General features: G+C 26.4%; 2 protein-coding genes across 2 annotated transcripts; one reads left to right on the top strand and one right to left on the bottom strand.

Moving 5' to 3' along the window:
- Positions 1–338: 338 nt before the first annotated feature.
- LOC112693388 lies at positions 339–4,082 on the bottom strand. The gene is made up of 7 exons (XM_025568428.1): positions 3,569–4,082; positions 2,673–3,013; positions 2,308–2,610; positions 1,670–2,249; positions 1,438–1,606; positions 1,163–1,361; positions 339–888 (listed from the first exon to the last, which is right to left on the bottom strand). Exons 1-7 carry the CDS (start codon positions 3,689–3,691, stop codon positions 711–713), a joined length of 1,893 nt encoding a protein of 630 aa, XP_025424213.1. The 5' UTR covers positions 3,692–4,082; the 3' UTR covers positions 339–710.
- A 130-nt stretch (positions 4,083–4,212) lies between these two features.
- Positions 4,213–10,270, top strand: LOC112693390 (GDP-mannose 4,6 dehydratase). Its single transcript, XM_025568430.1, has 7 exons — positions 4,213–4,646; positions 4,713–4,955; positions 5,011–5,203; positions 5,314–5,546; positions 5,605–5,820; positions 9,752–9,820; positions 9,877–10,270. The coding sequence occupies exons 1-7, from the start codon at positions 4,578–4,580 to the stop codon at positions 9,937–9,939; spliced, it is 1,086 nt and encodes a 361-aa protein (XP_025424215.1). The 5' UTR covers positions 4,213–4,577; the 3' UTR covers positions 9,940–10,270.
- Positions 10,271–15,365: the final 5,095 nt, after the last annotated feature.

Raw genomic sequence — 15,365 nt, 5'->3', positions numbered from 1 at the left:
TATTGATGTGTATTTAAGGTTATTAAGGTTTAAATTTATAATGCCTATAAAATGTAAAATGTAGTTTAAAAAATAAATCCATTAGAAGACATATATGTTATTTTAGATATAAAAGCCAAAACTATATACTTATTTTTCTTTGGAAATCGTAAACATTAATTTTTTTTCATTCAAGTTTATAATTATTCAATCAAATTAAGATTTAAATTGAATAACAAGTAAAAAAAATAAATAATAATAATAATATAATTAAATACTAAGTTAATACTAAATAAGTCACAAAAAATATTGCAAATCAATAAAATGTCAGATACACCAAGTATAAAAATAAATAATCATCCAGTATAAACTAAACTAAAATGTCTTATAATAAAACCAACCATTTATCTGGTATAGAAAATGTTTTTTCTATAAATGATGATCAACAATAGTTTAAGCTCTTATGCTTTTACATTACATGTTATATTGAAAATGACTTCAGATTATAAAATAAAAAATTTCCGGGGTTTATTCTTTCTATTGATAACATTAATTTGAAATCTTTAGGTTTATTTACAAATGACATACAATTTTTGATGAATCTTGAAGAATACTTATGACTAAGATTAAATATTAGTTTGATCTATATATTGGTCTAGATATAATCAATTTATGCATTGAAAGTCTTATTTACCATTAATGTGTATATTTTTAATGAAGAATTAATAAATTTAAGGTGGTGTAAATGATATTAGATGTACGGCTGGAGTAGGAGTAGATGATTTACTACTATCAGTGCTGCCCAATTGTTCACAATAATAATGTGGGGTATTTAAATAATCAATCAGTCGTCTGGGTAATGGCAATTTATGGATCAAATCTCGACGTACCATCTTCAAAATGACAAACCTAAGTACATCAAATAAATTTATGAAAATTAATAATTTTTAATATTTTTTAATAATATTAGTATTTATCTTTCATAAATAATCCATACATTTAATAATAAAGCAAATATAATGATATAAAAATATAAAATATAAGAATCTCAAAATAAATCGAAAATAAGCTACTACAGTCAAGTATCTTAACCATATATTAATTAATATAACATTTAAAAAATATGCAAATGTAATATGAATGATAGATTTATTATTTATTCATAAAAATGTTTACAATTTACCTGCACATATGCTGCAAGCTTTGAATTTGTTTAAATCGAGACACTGGATGAAGTAACTGTACCCTCATTGGTCCTAGAATTGGCCTTCTATGCAAAAAAAACAAATATCTTCCACTACGAGAATGTTCTACAGCATTTTCAACAAACTCAACAATTGTATGACTTTTGAATTTAGTACAACTACCAAAGCTAAAATTACCTAAAATAATAAATTTGATTTCAATGTTTTATTTCATTTATAGAATGTTTTTTTTTCTTTTAGTTAATATTTTTACCTTGATCATGTTCAATTCTAACATGTCTAACAAAACCATTCAACTTAAATGTCAATGAAAATATATAATGATCATCACTACTATCACGTACAATAAACGATCCATCGGGTTCACTTGACAGTATTTTTTCAGCAGCTTCCCCTGATATTGGACCCCAATACCATCCATACTAAAATAAATATTAAAAATATCGTAAAACAAAATTGATAAATATTTAATAAATTTATCATACATCTTTAACTTTTTCAATGCTGGTAGCAAAATCCATACTAGTTTCACGTTCATATGTATCCCTATGTCCATCATCATTGGGCACTGGTGGCAATGCCCGTTTCTCAAAAGTGGTTTCTTTAGTTACATCTAAAAGCACTACAGTATCTGTTGGATTTGATCCCGGCTCCAATTCTATTGATGTATTTTTACGTGAACGAAAAATATTACAAAAAGTTTGTTTTAAACTAAAAGAAAAATTTGATTTTGTAGATGAGATGAATGGTGATGAACAAAAAATTTTTCTTGTTGAATGACTAGAACCATGACCACTTTTATCATCTGAAGTACTATTGTCTTTGGATTTTTTATGTTTTATGTTCACCAGAAGTGGATGTTTTCTGATCTTACATGTAGACGAAGCTAGTTTATTGACATTTTCTTTATTGTGAGCATTTTGTACATTGCTACATTTTGGTACATTAATAACTTGAGGTTTACTACTCTCAGTTGTATTGCTATAGATATTGTGAAGAATTGTTCGAACATCTTTAACAGTCATATGTATGGGCTCTTGAACACTGACACATTTTTCTCCAGATCTATTAAAAAATAATCATTAATACAATTTTTTTTTTTTCTTAAATGTATAATTCCTACTTTTTACTGAAAGGTATGGAATGACACTGATCTCGAAGTTTCCTCTTTTTCCTTAAAGGTCGCCGAAAAGCAACATTAAATGGGGAACTATCAATAGGTAATGTATATGTATCGCTATTAAGAGCATCATGTGAAACAGCAGAAGATATAAAATTAGAATCGTCTGAAGAAACTATATTAAATAAGGAATTATGAGATGATGAGATAGTTGATAATAAGGAATTGTTTGATCCATTTGGTAAGCGATAATTTGTTTTCCAATAAATACCTAAGTTATGATACAATTTTTGTTGCTTAAATTGCCTGAAATGAATGAAAATAAATGTTTATTATCATTAAATAAATGTATGTGTATAATATATTACCTAGTATCACTCAATGGATCTAAGTGTTTCAATGAGTCATTGATCAATGACTTAACAAAATCATCTGCATATTGTTCAACTCGAATCATACAATCATTAGTGTAAACAGGTGAACAAATATATCTACATTGATTGTCTTTAAATTCTAAAGGAGGAGAGTATACATTAAGAGAACAGCATGGTGAATCTTGAAATTCAATAGGAGGTTGAATTGGATTCTCTGATTTTTGAACACTAGGACACTTTTTCAATGTATTAAACTGTTGTGTATATGATGCATCAGAGTCATCGATTAAAGAATCCTCTTGACTTATTGATAACTCATCATCACTTTCTTTATACTAGATTTCAAACAAAATTATAACTATAAATTAAACATTTAATATATGATACATAAAAAATTTAAAATTTCCAATTAAAATATAAGCGATAAAAAATATCTAGTCTTAAAAATGATTGTATGTTTTATTTTAAGATAATAACTAACTTATAAGTACTCTACTTAAATAATCGAATAAGAAAACTATCAATTATTATTGTATCAACAATATAAGCTATCCACATTAGAAATGAATAATCAATGACAATTTAATTTCCATACAAAAGTAAATACTCAAATTTCACTTATCTTGGAAACACAATATCATGGGTTTTTTTTTTTTTAATAAATTATAATAGCACATATAAATATAATTGAATTGATTATTTGTTATGGATAATGAGTTCTGTGAATTTTTTTGTTGAGATAAGCAATAGTTAATAAGTTAATAGGAGAACAACACAACCCTGTTCATTTTAGTAACATTGGAATGCAATTAGTCATTTTTATTTATAAACATTTGAAACTTGAATAGCTGTGATTACAATATTACGTTAAAAGCAAACGGTAAGCTTACTTTGAATTGCAGCGAATGTTTATTGGAGTTGCTACTGGCAGAACTGTTTGAAAACGAACCATTGACCAACAAACCGCTGTCATCTTCACTGAGCAATAGCACTTCAGATGTCGGCGAATCCATCCCATAGTAAAACCCAACAGGATATCAACCATGCCACCAACAGCGTTTCAAGAGCCGAGACGTAACTTAGACTTGGCACAATGGTTGGACGAGTGGTTTATCGCAAACAACAATCAGTAGTGATTCCGATAACTCCATACTTGTCAGGGAGACAAACTAATGCTCGCATTTTTGGTCAGTAGCGCTAGCAAGACGTATTAAATCGGTATCGATGACGGTGATTTTGATTCTTAAAACCAGGCAGTTCTTCAGCGGTGACGAAAAAAACGTTTGTTGTTACTCCGCCAACCGAAAGAAAGGAATTATCGTAATAGTAATAATAACAATATAATGTATCTAAAGCTTATCACGCGAACTACAGAACTTTTGTGGATACAATACAGGGCTTCACAAAATGTAAGCACTTCCGGTGATACCATCAAACCTTTTGTGCTATCTATCGGTTCAATATTGGTAGACGTTTTGCGGTGTTGTTATCAGAGGGTATCCGCATTTCGGTGTTTTACACAGATATATAATATTGTTTTATATATGTCTGTGGTGTTTTACGATACTTGATGATACCGTGATACTGATAATACTCCATTTCCAATGGTTTTTAGATTTGCTGTGATTGTTCCCGACCGTATATAATACAATAAGCAAACAATACGATTTATGGTACGGTTCATGACGTATGCAATTATTAAAATTTAACCGTCGATCGGTTGGGCACTTGATACAATTCTGTAGCGCTCGTTTAATACACGCTTGATGCCGAAACAAATCATATCTCGTTCGAATGCAAACAGTCCTTTTGGTGCACGATTATTTGCTGCCCGCCCGTATTTAAGCAGTATTCTCCTATAACAGACAACATCACTATTCGTAATACGTGTATAGAAATATGGAAGATGGTAGCAATGAGTTAACCGGTGTTAGAAAAGTGGCGTTGATCACTGGAATCACTGGCCAGGTATATTATAATTTACCCATACGTATACATGGTAGTTGTGTGTTTATTATAAAATTTTAAATCTAGGACGGGTCATATTTAGCTGAACTGTTGCTAGATAAAGGATATGATGTTCATGGCATTATTAGACGCTCAAGTACGTTTAACACTGGTCGTATCAAACATCTTTATTTAGATCCCAAGTCTCATATGGAAGGCAAAATGAAACTACATTACGGTGATATGACGGACAGCAGTTGCTTAGTGAAAATTATAGGTTCTGTAAGGCCTACTGAAGTGTATAATTTGGCAGCTCAAAGCCATGTGAAGGTAGATCTGCAGATAATTATTTGTAATAATTCATTGAATAAATATTTTACCGTAGATTTCATTTGATCTAAGTGAGTATACAGCTGAAGTTGATGGAGTTGGAACACTTAGGTTACTAGATGCTATTAGGATTTGTCAGTTAGAAGACCATGTACGATTTTATCAAGCTTCTACGTCTGAATTGTATGGAAAAGTTGTGGAAATACCTCAAAAAGAAACTACTCCTTTTTATCCTAGATCTCCATATGGTATTAGTTTATATTGATAGAAATCAGTTATCTCTTAAAGTTATATTTGAATAAATTTCATAAATTTATTTCTGTTTGAATGTAACCACAGAGTTTTGTATTTTTTTTAGCATGTGCCAAATTATATGCTTATTGGATTGTAACAAATTATAGAGAAGCTTACAATATGTATGCCTGCAATGGAATTCTGTTCAACCATGAAAGTCCAAGAAGAGGTGAAAACTTTGTAACTAGAAAAATTACCAGATCAGTCGCTAAAATAGCAATGGGTTCATTAGATTGTATACAATTAGGAAATTTAGACTCTAAACGAGATTGGGGCCATGCCAAAGATTATGTTGAAGTATTAATTAAAATGTTTACATCAAAAAATGTTGACTAACTATTTTTTTCTTTCAAAGGCAATGTGGCTAATGTTACAACAGGATATGCCTCAAGATTTTGTGATTGCTACTGGAGAAATGCACAGTATTAGAGAATTTGTTGAAAAAGCATTTCAACATATTGGCAAAACAATTATATGGGAAGGAACAGGGTTAAATGAAGTTGGAAAAGAAGAATCTACCAATATTGTACGCGTCAAAGTGAATGCTAAGTATTTTCGTCCAACTGAAGTAGTGAGTACATTATTTATATTTAAATTTCTTTAAACTTTTTAAGCAAAATGTTTATTTACATACTATTTGTAGACTATTTAATTTATTGTGACTTTATGATTAGTCATATTAGTAAATTTGTTTCATTAAGTTATTACTCTTATCATATATATAAATCAATCATAAAAATGTATGATTCTGCTTAACAATTTTGGTGAATACTTTTAAAATCTACATTCAATTACTTACAGTCATCTATAGATTGTAAGCTATATGTGCAATAGTTATTAGTAATGAATAATGATTTAACTATTCATAATAATACTATGTTACTCAACATATTGAAAGATTGGTGGAAATCATTTTGAAATTTTATATTATTCCAATTGGAATGATTTGAATAACATTTGTTTTTCAACATTTAAAAATTAAAGATGTTGCGGTATGGAAGTTTTCTTGATCCTTAAATGGCCAGATTATTTCTTGGAAATATGTTGTATTCAACATTCATATTTTTTTATATTTTTAATTTATTTTTACTAATTGTATTTGATGATCAATCCTTATGATTGGACATTTGGTTAATCCTTAAAATCATTAATCCTTAGTGCTTAATGTTATTTTAAACAAATAAATAAATGCAATTGAAGTAGAACTGAAAGGGTGAAGCTGCGTAATATTGTGATATAATAATATATGATTTATTCAACGTTATAGAAAAATAATATCCAGAAAATTTTTTTTTTATAAATGTTTACTGATTTAATAGTAAATGCTTAAAATATAATATTTTCCAAGAGTAGTTTTTGTTATGAATACTTGTGTCATATTATAAAATATTAAAAAATGTTGATATTATTATTAACTTAAATTATTTTAAATATTTTTATATAATTTGAGTGGAAATAAAAATTATGAATTTTTTTTTCATTTAATATTATTATATTTAAATATGTTGTATACATTTTGTTTTATTAATTAATATTAATTATATTTTATCAGAGGTATAATTATATATTATTTATATTGGGTTTTTATAAGACTTCCAGAAAACAAATGCTTTTGGTCCAAAAAAGGATAGATATGTATCTATCATGGGTGGTTAAATGAAATATATGCAATATGCTTTTAATTACAAATTATAATTGATTTACAAGTTTATGTAATATTGTCTATAGCAGGAATAATAAATATTTTTAAGAAACCAGTGATAATACTATTATAATAGTTAGGTAAAAAAAAAAAATTAAGATGGCTAGGTGATTTTATAAAAAAAACCGCCTTGAGTTTTAAAAATTTAAATAGTCACTATATTGAACAGTTAAAAGGATAGAAATTCACCATAAAATATGTTTACAAAATATTTTTATCATGGATACTATTTTTCTTTTTACTACCTATCTACTTCATTATTAAAAACTTGACAATTTTGAATAAGAATGAATGATGTATTATCATATTTACAGATACTTAAAATGTACACAAATTAGTTTTTTTTTAAATATATTCCAACTTAAACTAAATTCCAATTTTAATAAAACCCAAAGCCCATATAACAAAAATACTCGAGGTGTTGTTAAAAGCTCATGGTTATTCACATTGTTTTTTCTCCATTTTGGTGAAAATTTCAAACAATTTACACCAGAAGATATGGTTATGTTAGATTTTCTATTTAAATAAATGTTCATAAAACTGTGCTTCTAATTTAGTATACATTTTTCTATTACTTTAATCAAAATCTAAATATATTTGAAAAATCATACTTATGTAATTTTTTAGAAAATTGAAATTTTTCTGTTTAGTTAGCTTATTTTCGAAAATGTTGATCAAATAATTTTTGGTTTCACTAAAAGTCTTGAAAATATTCAACAAAGTTTCTCATACCTACATATATATATATATATATATATATATATATATAACTGATAAAATGAAAAAAATTGTGCTTAATTTTAGCAATAAAATTTATAAAAGTTTTCATTTTTTCCGTGAAAATTGGATACAAGACTTACTTTTTACCAAAAAAAAATAAATAAATAAATAAATATATCTTTCTGGAAAGTCACAAAAAAGTTTTATAAGATCGGATGTCTCAACGAATTTCCATTAAACGATATTTGTTATTTAGTTGTTATTTTAAAAGTATTATTAGTTTTGATTCGAAACCCTTACTGATTACTTATATTAGTATTTTGAAGACATTTAATAGTTTCGAAAAATTTTAATGAAATATATGTTGTTTACAATTTACGGTTCTTTCAAATGTTATATGCCATTTTATTTCCGATCGTGGCGTCTCATTCGACTAGGAGTCTTGTTCTTGTTTTTTACATGATTTTTTTTTTATTTTTTGGTTTGTGTAAAATCCTATTTTATTCTGTGCTTTTTATTATTTTAAATAAATATGAGTACCTATCAATATTAAGTTTTTTTTACACTTGCCTAACTCATCTATTTTTCAAATACTCATTGTTCCGCTCTATTTAGTTTTAAGTATTAAAAATGAAAAATTGTACAGTGCTATTCGTATAGTTTCACAAAAATTTAAAATACAGCATTTTGATAACGAATAAATTTAAGTTTTTAAATAGTTTATTAAACTTGAAACACGTTTGTTACTTTCCGGAGTGTTATTTTATTAAATCACAATGATGTATTTATGTTCTCTCTCGTTTTTAAAATATTTTTAGTTTATTGGGTTTGATCAAGTAATATGATTTAAAGTAGTTGTCGGCAACCTTTTTATTTACGTGGGTCATATATTTTATCAGCTTTTTATCGAGAACCACACACACAATTAAAATAAACGTTATTAAAAATACAATTTTAACATATAATACTAATGTATGTACTTCTGTATAGCAACAATCATAATTTAAATTTCACATTGCGAGGTTGACCATATTAACTAATTTCGAATAAAATATATTATTAGGGTACATTTAAATATAATAATTATATAACTATATTAAAAATTATTTAATAATTAATTAATTCTTCAGTACCAAAAGATATAAATATATAATTTCTAGTCTGATTTTTAATGTTGAAATTTTCCCGCTATTTCATTTATATCAACTTTCATATTGAATGTTGATATTCTTAAAACTGCATTTACGTGTTCGTTGCTTAATCGTATATTTTGTGAGAACTTGAATACAATGTGAGATAAGCTCATAACTTATAATCGTATAAGTATAATAGTCACGATTTGATTTTATTTATTACCATTTAAGATATAAAATTAAAATTTTAAACACCATGGTATATATTTGGAAAACCGAAGAAAAAAGTTCCGTGGGTTGCCGGTGCTTGATTTAAAGAATCGCAACGCTGTTGAAATATGATTTTAAATTGTGATCATATCAATTATTATCAATGAATATTTGTTTGAATAACTAATGGCATTTTATATGAAGGGTTGGCGACGTGAGTAAGGGATGTATTGGATAAAATTGGAGGAAACTATATTGTTATTATCCATAATATTATTTTGTATTGGTTTTTTTTTTTATTTTTTTTTTTTTTGTTCTACAGTATGGTAGATTTTTTTTATATTACATGTTTCAATTTATATAATTGAACAAGAAAAAATGCATTGTTTGCAAAGGTGTTCATCTCGTTCATTGTCTGTCTGGCGTAGTATAGAATGTTTGTGTTTGGCATGTGTTTATTCAAATAACATAATCGTTCGGTTTCAACAGCACAACAAATGAATATAATGTATACTTGTTTATTATTCCCCGGCAATATAAAAGAACATTAGCTTTGTTTACAATTTCTGCAATGTGGGCCCCCGCTTGTCATTGTAGATATATTATAAAAAATACATCCGGCGGGCGTAAAATAACAAAGGCAATCATCATTGCACAAACACACATAATAATGTATTATATTGATTTGATAACAGTTTTGGATTATTACTATTTAAAAATTATAAAAAAACTTTCAGGAACTTTTGTTGGGTGATGCTACCAAAGCAAAAACCATACTAGGATGGTCACCCAAGGTGAACTTCGAGGTAAATATTAGGATTATATTTTAGTGGTGCGTATAATATTATTTGAATTTTTTCAGCAACTTGTACACGACATGATGGAAGCTGATTTAGAACTGATGAAAAAATATCCATCAGCCTAAACCCAATTCATTTAAATTGTATTCATAAAAAAAAATCCCGCTTAGTTTAATGGTATTTTTTATGATTGTGTGACAGTTATGATACTTTTTTAAACATTTATACAGTGCATTATTTTTTCTTATTGTATTTGAATTCTGTTTATTTAAAACATTTTTGATTGTATTAAGTAATTCAGAAAATCATGGAAGTGATTTGTGTTATAATTGTAATCGATGTACAATTGTTAGTACATAACTTGCACCTTTTGGTCATTTATTTTTCCTACTGATATAATTCAATTTAATATCATGCACAGTGCATTATTTATATTTATTTTAAAATACTGATAAATTTTAATTAAACTACAATATTTAAAGTATTATAAAGTTGTGTGACACGAACCTAAAGATAACTATTTTTATCAGAAAGATTTAATACATGTACTTTTATTATATTTATTATAATTTTATCTTTTATTAAAATTTGTAATTATGTTTTTTAAGTTACCATTTTGTTATATTAAGAAAAATAATAATGTAAAAACTGAAGAGAATATATTACATTCCATGTTTTCGTGACTAAATAACACAATACGTTTATATTATTTGATAACATACTGTTCAATAATAACTAATAACCATTTAATTAAACAACAACATAAAAATGATATACTATATTTTATTTCCACGTCAGGAAAAATAAAATACCTATCAGAAACATTCACGTTTATTATTTATTATTTTTTTTAATTCCTATTTTCGATTTATGTATTATAAATTTTATATATGTCAAAAAAAAAAAAAAAATCCCAATATGTAGGTATTTAATTGATGTTAGGTACCTATTTACATTTTAGTAAATAGTTTTAAACTTCAAATTATATATTATTTAAATCAAGGGAATAGGCACTATTGTATATTTTAATTGGTAATCATGTTAAAACAGGTGAGATTCAAGTCTTGCGTAAACATAATTTGTTTGAAAAATTCATTTTTTCTTTTTTTAGATAACTTCCATAAGTATTTGGATTTTGAAAATTATGTAATGTCAAAAATTAAACTCTGAAAAGAATATTTTCTCAGCTTCAGACTTAATTTGAATGAGTGAAATTGATGAAGTTTTATAAATACTTGGACCTCCAAGTTCTAACTGATTAATCGAAATATTCTTTTTAAATTGTTGGTGTTTTTGTATTTCAGTTTTAATAAAATACGTTAGGTTAAGTCAAGGATGATATTTTTAGAGGCATTAAAATCCAATGTTCGGAGCGTTCCTTAAAAATTTAACTCGCTTACGTTCACGTTCATGTTCGTTTTTTTAAAAGAATACGTTCAAGTTCTATGAAAAAATGAACGCGTTTGTTTTGCCGTTCACTTAAATTTTTTATTTTATATTTATAGAATTAAATGTGTATAAATGGAATTTTTACAAAATGTATTAAGTATATTTTATTTTATGTTTAAAACTTTTTCTTAAACGTATAGTCAATATTTATTTTCATATCATTTTAAAATGGTAAATAAATTTGAATGCCCTAAAAATCGTTAAAATTCATTAAAAATATTAACGTCGTTCAGGTTTACATTCTATTTGAAAAAAGCGAGTGTCGTTCACAAAATATGAATGTGAACGTGCGTCCACGAACGACGTTCTTTCCAAATACTGTTAAAATCTAATTCTTATATTTTTCATACCAAATAATGCAACTAATTGAAAAAAAGATGGTTACGGATTGTAATCGAAGAATACAAAGTTTAAGACCTTTCCCCCAATTTTGAATCTATGATTTTGTCAATATAAGTACCATACAAAGAATAGGCATGGTTAGTCATTGGGGTTTAAATTTACTTATGTGTACGTATCTATATTTCTTGTTTTATGTTTTTATTTTTCGTTTTTATTGAATACATTACAGCAATGCTATTACAAATTCGATACCTATACACATTTCTCTTCGTTTTAATACTAGTGTTTGTGGTTTTATGGATATTTATTATCATAGATAATTGCTGTGGTTATAATTAAATTTTGATAGCTGATTATTAAAAATATTTTTAAATTAGATTAGATAATTGTTTACCTCTGTATTATATATATATTCTATAGTTTACCTTGCCTTGGTGAGGGCTGATATTGTATTACGCTATTATTAGGCAATTGTTCCCATATGCATGCTCTATAAAATATTCTCGATTTGAGTATTCAGTTCGTGTTTGGTGGTGTATTCATTAACTCAATACCGATAAAGCTATACAAACCATATCAACAATTGGTCGGTAAATTTTGTGGCCATATCATACCCATTCTTTTTATTAATCGGTAACCACCCACTACTAGGAAACGCCGTTAAGCAATACTTTAGGTAGAATGGTTTGTTTGTACCTATCGTACTAATGAATGTTATTTAACAATGTTTGACGAGTTTATTTGAAAGTAGTTAGCAATTTCGAAAATCAGAAAAAAATTTTAACAAGTTTCAAAATGATTTAGTCTATTCTAAAATAGTCTAATTTTCCGTAGTCTATTTTTATCAAGTTTTATTTATTTATGTGTTCTGTCAACATTTAATATCTATATTATTTATGACTCTTTTAGAAAATTTTGTCTTGAGAGTAAAGTGGAAACGTAATATGCCCAAGTGATATTATTTAAAGTATTTATACTTTATTCTACATCTTTAATTTGTTTTTATATTTTACCGGCTTAAATCAAATACGAACTTCATTCGTGCCATTATTTAAAATTTCTAAAAATATAGCTGACCTGAATACTGATATTTTGGGGTTGATACTATATCTATACTTATGGAATTGAAATGGAGTGTTTTAATTCTTGTTCATTAAATCGTTATGTGTAATTATTCCGAGAATTCCTTGCAATCGATGATTCAACAACTTAATCTAGATACACCTTAATATTGCAGTACTCAGTAAATATTTTATAAATATTACTGTGAGGTCTGACAGTTACAAAAATTGCTAACTATATGTTACGTATAGATGTATCCATGAACAAGGGCAAGGCAATACACGTGGTCGTACTTTTTAAAGAAAATTTTAGTTCGAATCGAAATTAATACCGAAATTACCTACAAATATTTTGATTCGTGCAGAATATTGATTTATTATAGTCTTACAACATTATTCGACCTCTGGTGTAGACATTTATAACGGTTAAGGTTTTGAATTTTTACACTACTGGTTTTACGTATACACATTTCAGCATCTATCTCTGCTATAGTTTTTTGGTTTTCCAATATAAATATCCTAATATTTTATCGAGTAGAATTTTTTTTTTTTTTAGTCGAATGAATGTGTTACGTTTACATTTTTTGTCCTAAATTATTTGTTGTTGTTTTTTGTATCCGATTGTATCATAAACCGACAGGATTAAAAACAAAACGTGAGACCGATTAAATACCGGAAAACTAAAAAAGTAAAATATTGTACAACCTTGCACGTCCAATTGATAATTAAATATACAAAAAAATCACATAGTTGAGTTTCCATCGTTGACCTTATTTGCTGATTAAAAGTAACAAAAATGAAGCGTTGATATATATATATATATATCTTATACTATAATACGCGCACAAATTATTATTTTGCATATTATGTAATGCTTAAAAGTAAATTATGATTCACGTTAGATTGTGATTTTGCAATGAAATATTTTTTGTACCTATGTATCAAAATATGAGCCGTGGTATGTATAATATTGAATTATAAATAGTTAACAATTATTTGCCAAATGTGGTTTATTAAAATAGCTAATTACCAACGTGTATCACAAACAACAATTTAAATAAAAATAAAGAAAATTCAGTTTACTGTGTGTAACGCAACAGTTATTCAACTGAATTGTTAACCTTAGGTTTCTTGTGAGTTTCAGTCACCAAGACCACCTCTTCAAACAAACTTTCCGCCATCTCTCTTTGTTCCTTGAAACTTCTCCCCATCGTATATTCGGTTCCACTGCTTTTATATCCTTTCTGACAGTTTTTCCATCGTAAGCGTTGTTTATCTAATAATAACCTTGATATTACGTTATAAAAGTTAGCCGATATTGAAAAGCAGGTAGAAATTAAACCCTAAGAAAACCCATGGTCATTTTAATAATTTTAATATATAAAATGTGTCAAAATACATGCGTATACGATTAATTAACTTAATATCAAAACATTTTTTAATATATCACTATATAGATTTTAAAAAGTATTTTTTCAGATGACTAAGTGTTGATACCCTAAGTATGCCCCGGTCTTAATGTTCTATTGTTAGCGAAAAATAAAAAAGCTACATCACAGATAATTTTTTTCCCGTAAAAACAAAAAAAATGACTCTACTATGAATTGACATTGAATGGTTTTATCCCACTTATAATATAATTTTACGGTTAAATTACTGGTGTATTACACCCTCTTCAACATTGATTAGCACTAACAAATTATTTATATCCACGATGATTTCTATATAATTCATCATAAAACGTTTATTATTGTACCTAATTTGTTAAAATATTTATTTTTATTTTTTTAATATTATTATTCACAAATTGCTTCCCATTATATTCTAATTTTTATATATAGGTATAATACGTTTTTTACCTCTCCTTTATTTTAATAACCTCTAGACCTCTACACGAATCTTTTCAATGAGACTTAAATTTCTCAAAAAAAAAAAAAATTAAATAAATAAAACAAATAAATAAGCATTATTACGTTTTTGAACAAAACGAACGAATATAATTCCTTACAGCTGTACAAATTTAAATTCCAATATTATTTTGCTATACAAACAACAAATTACATATCTATTATGTACAATGACACACCTAGTTTAAACTTGAAAGAACGGTGTAAAGACATAAATTCGGTGTAATAAATATGAAGACATTTACCTGGATGCTATGTAAACATTACCTATGGTAACTATTAATGTTTTAAAACATCTTGAAAATCTATAATCTATGTGTTCAATGAAGTTCGAATTATGGAAAAATTACAAAATGAAATCATTTTCCAAGCATAGATGATATTTTAAACATTTTTTTACTTTCTAAGACTATCTTTGCTATTTTATTGGTATTTTTAATACAAAATTAAAAAATTGCCATAATCGATTTTTAGTAACACGTTTTGGTTTTCAAGTTATGTATTTTAATAAAACGCGAATTGTATCATCTAGAATTGATTTTTTATCGTCATTTGAATTTTTATTCATGTAATTTGTCGAACTCAAATGATACTTTCAAATATATTTATTTTACATAACAGTTTATTAATACATTTTTGTTTTTGTTTCTTATATATACAAAAAAAAGAATGTATTCTACATCCCATATCAATACTATCAATGTAATAAGTACATCAATAAATTAGAGGAGAATTAAAATAGTACTGTTTGTGTTGTTATGTATAGATTGAAAATGATAATTTATAAAGGAG

The sequence above is a fragment of the Sipha flava genome, unplaced genomic scaffold, assembly GCF_003268045.1.
Source record: "Sipha flava isolate LNK unplaced genomic scaffold, YSA_version1 86_pilon_pilon, whole genome shotgun sequence".
NCBI lineage: Eukaryota > Metazoa > Arthropoda > Insecta > Hemiptera > Aphididae > Sipha > Sipha flava.
This window is presented reverse-complemented; position numbering and strand designations above follow the sequence as displayed.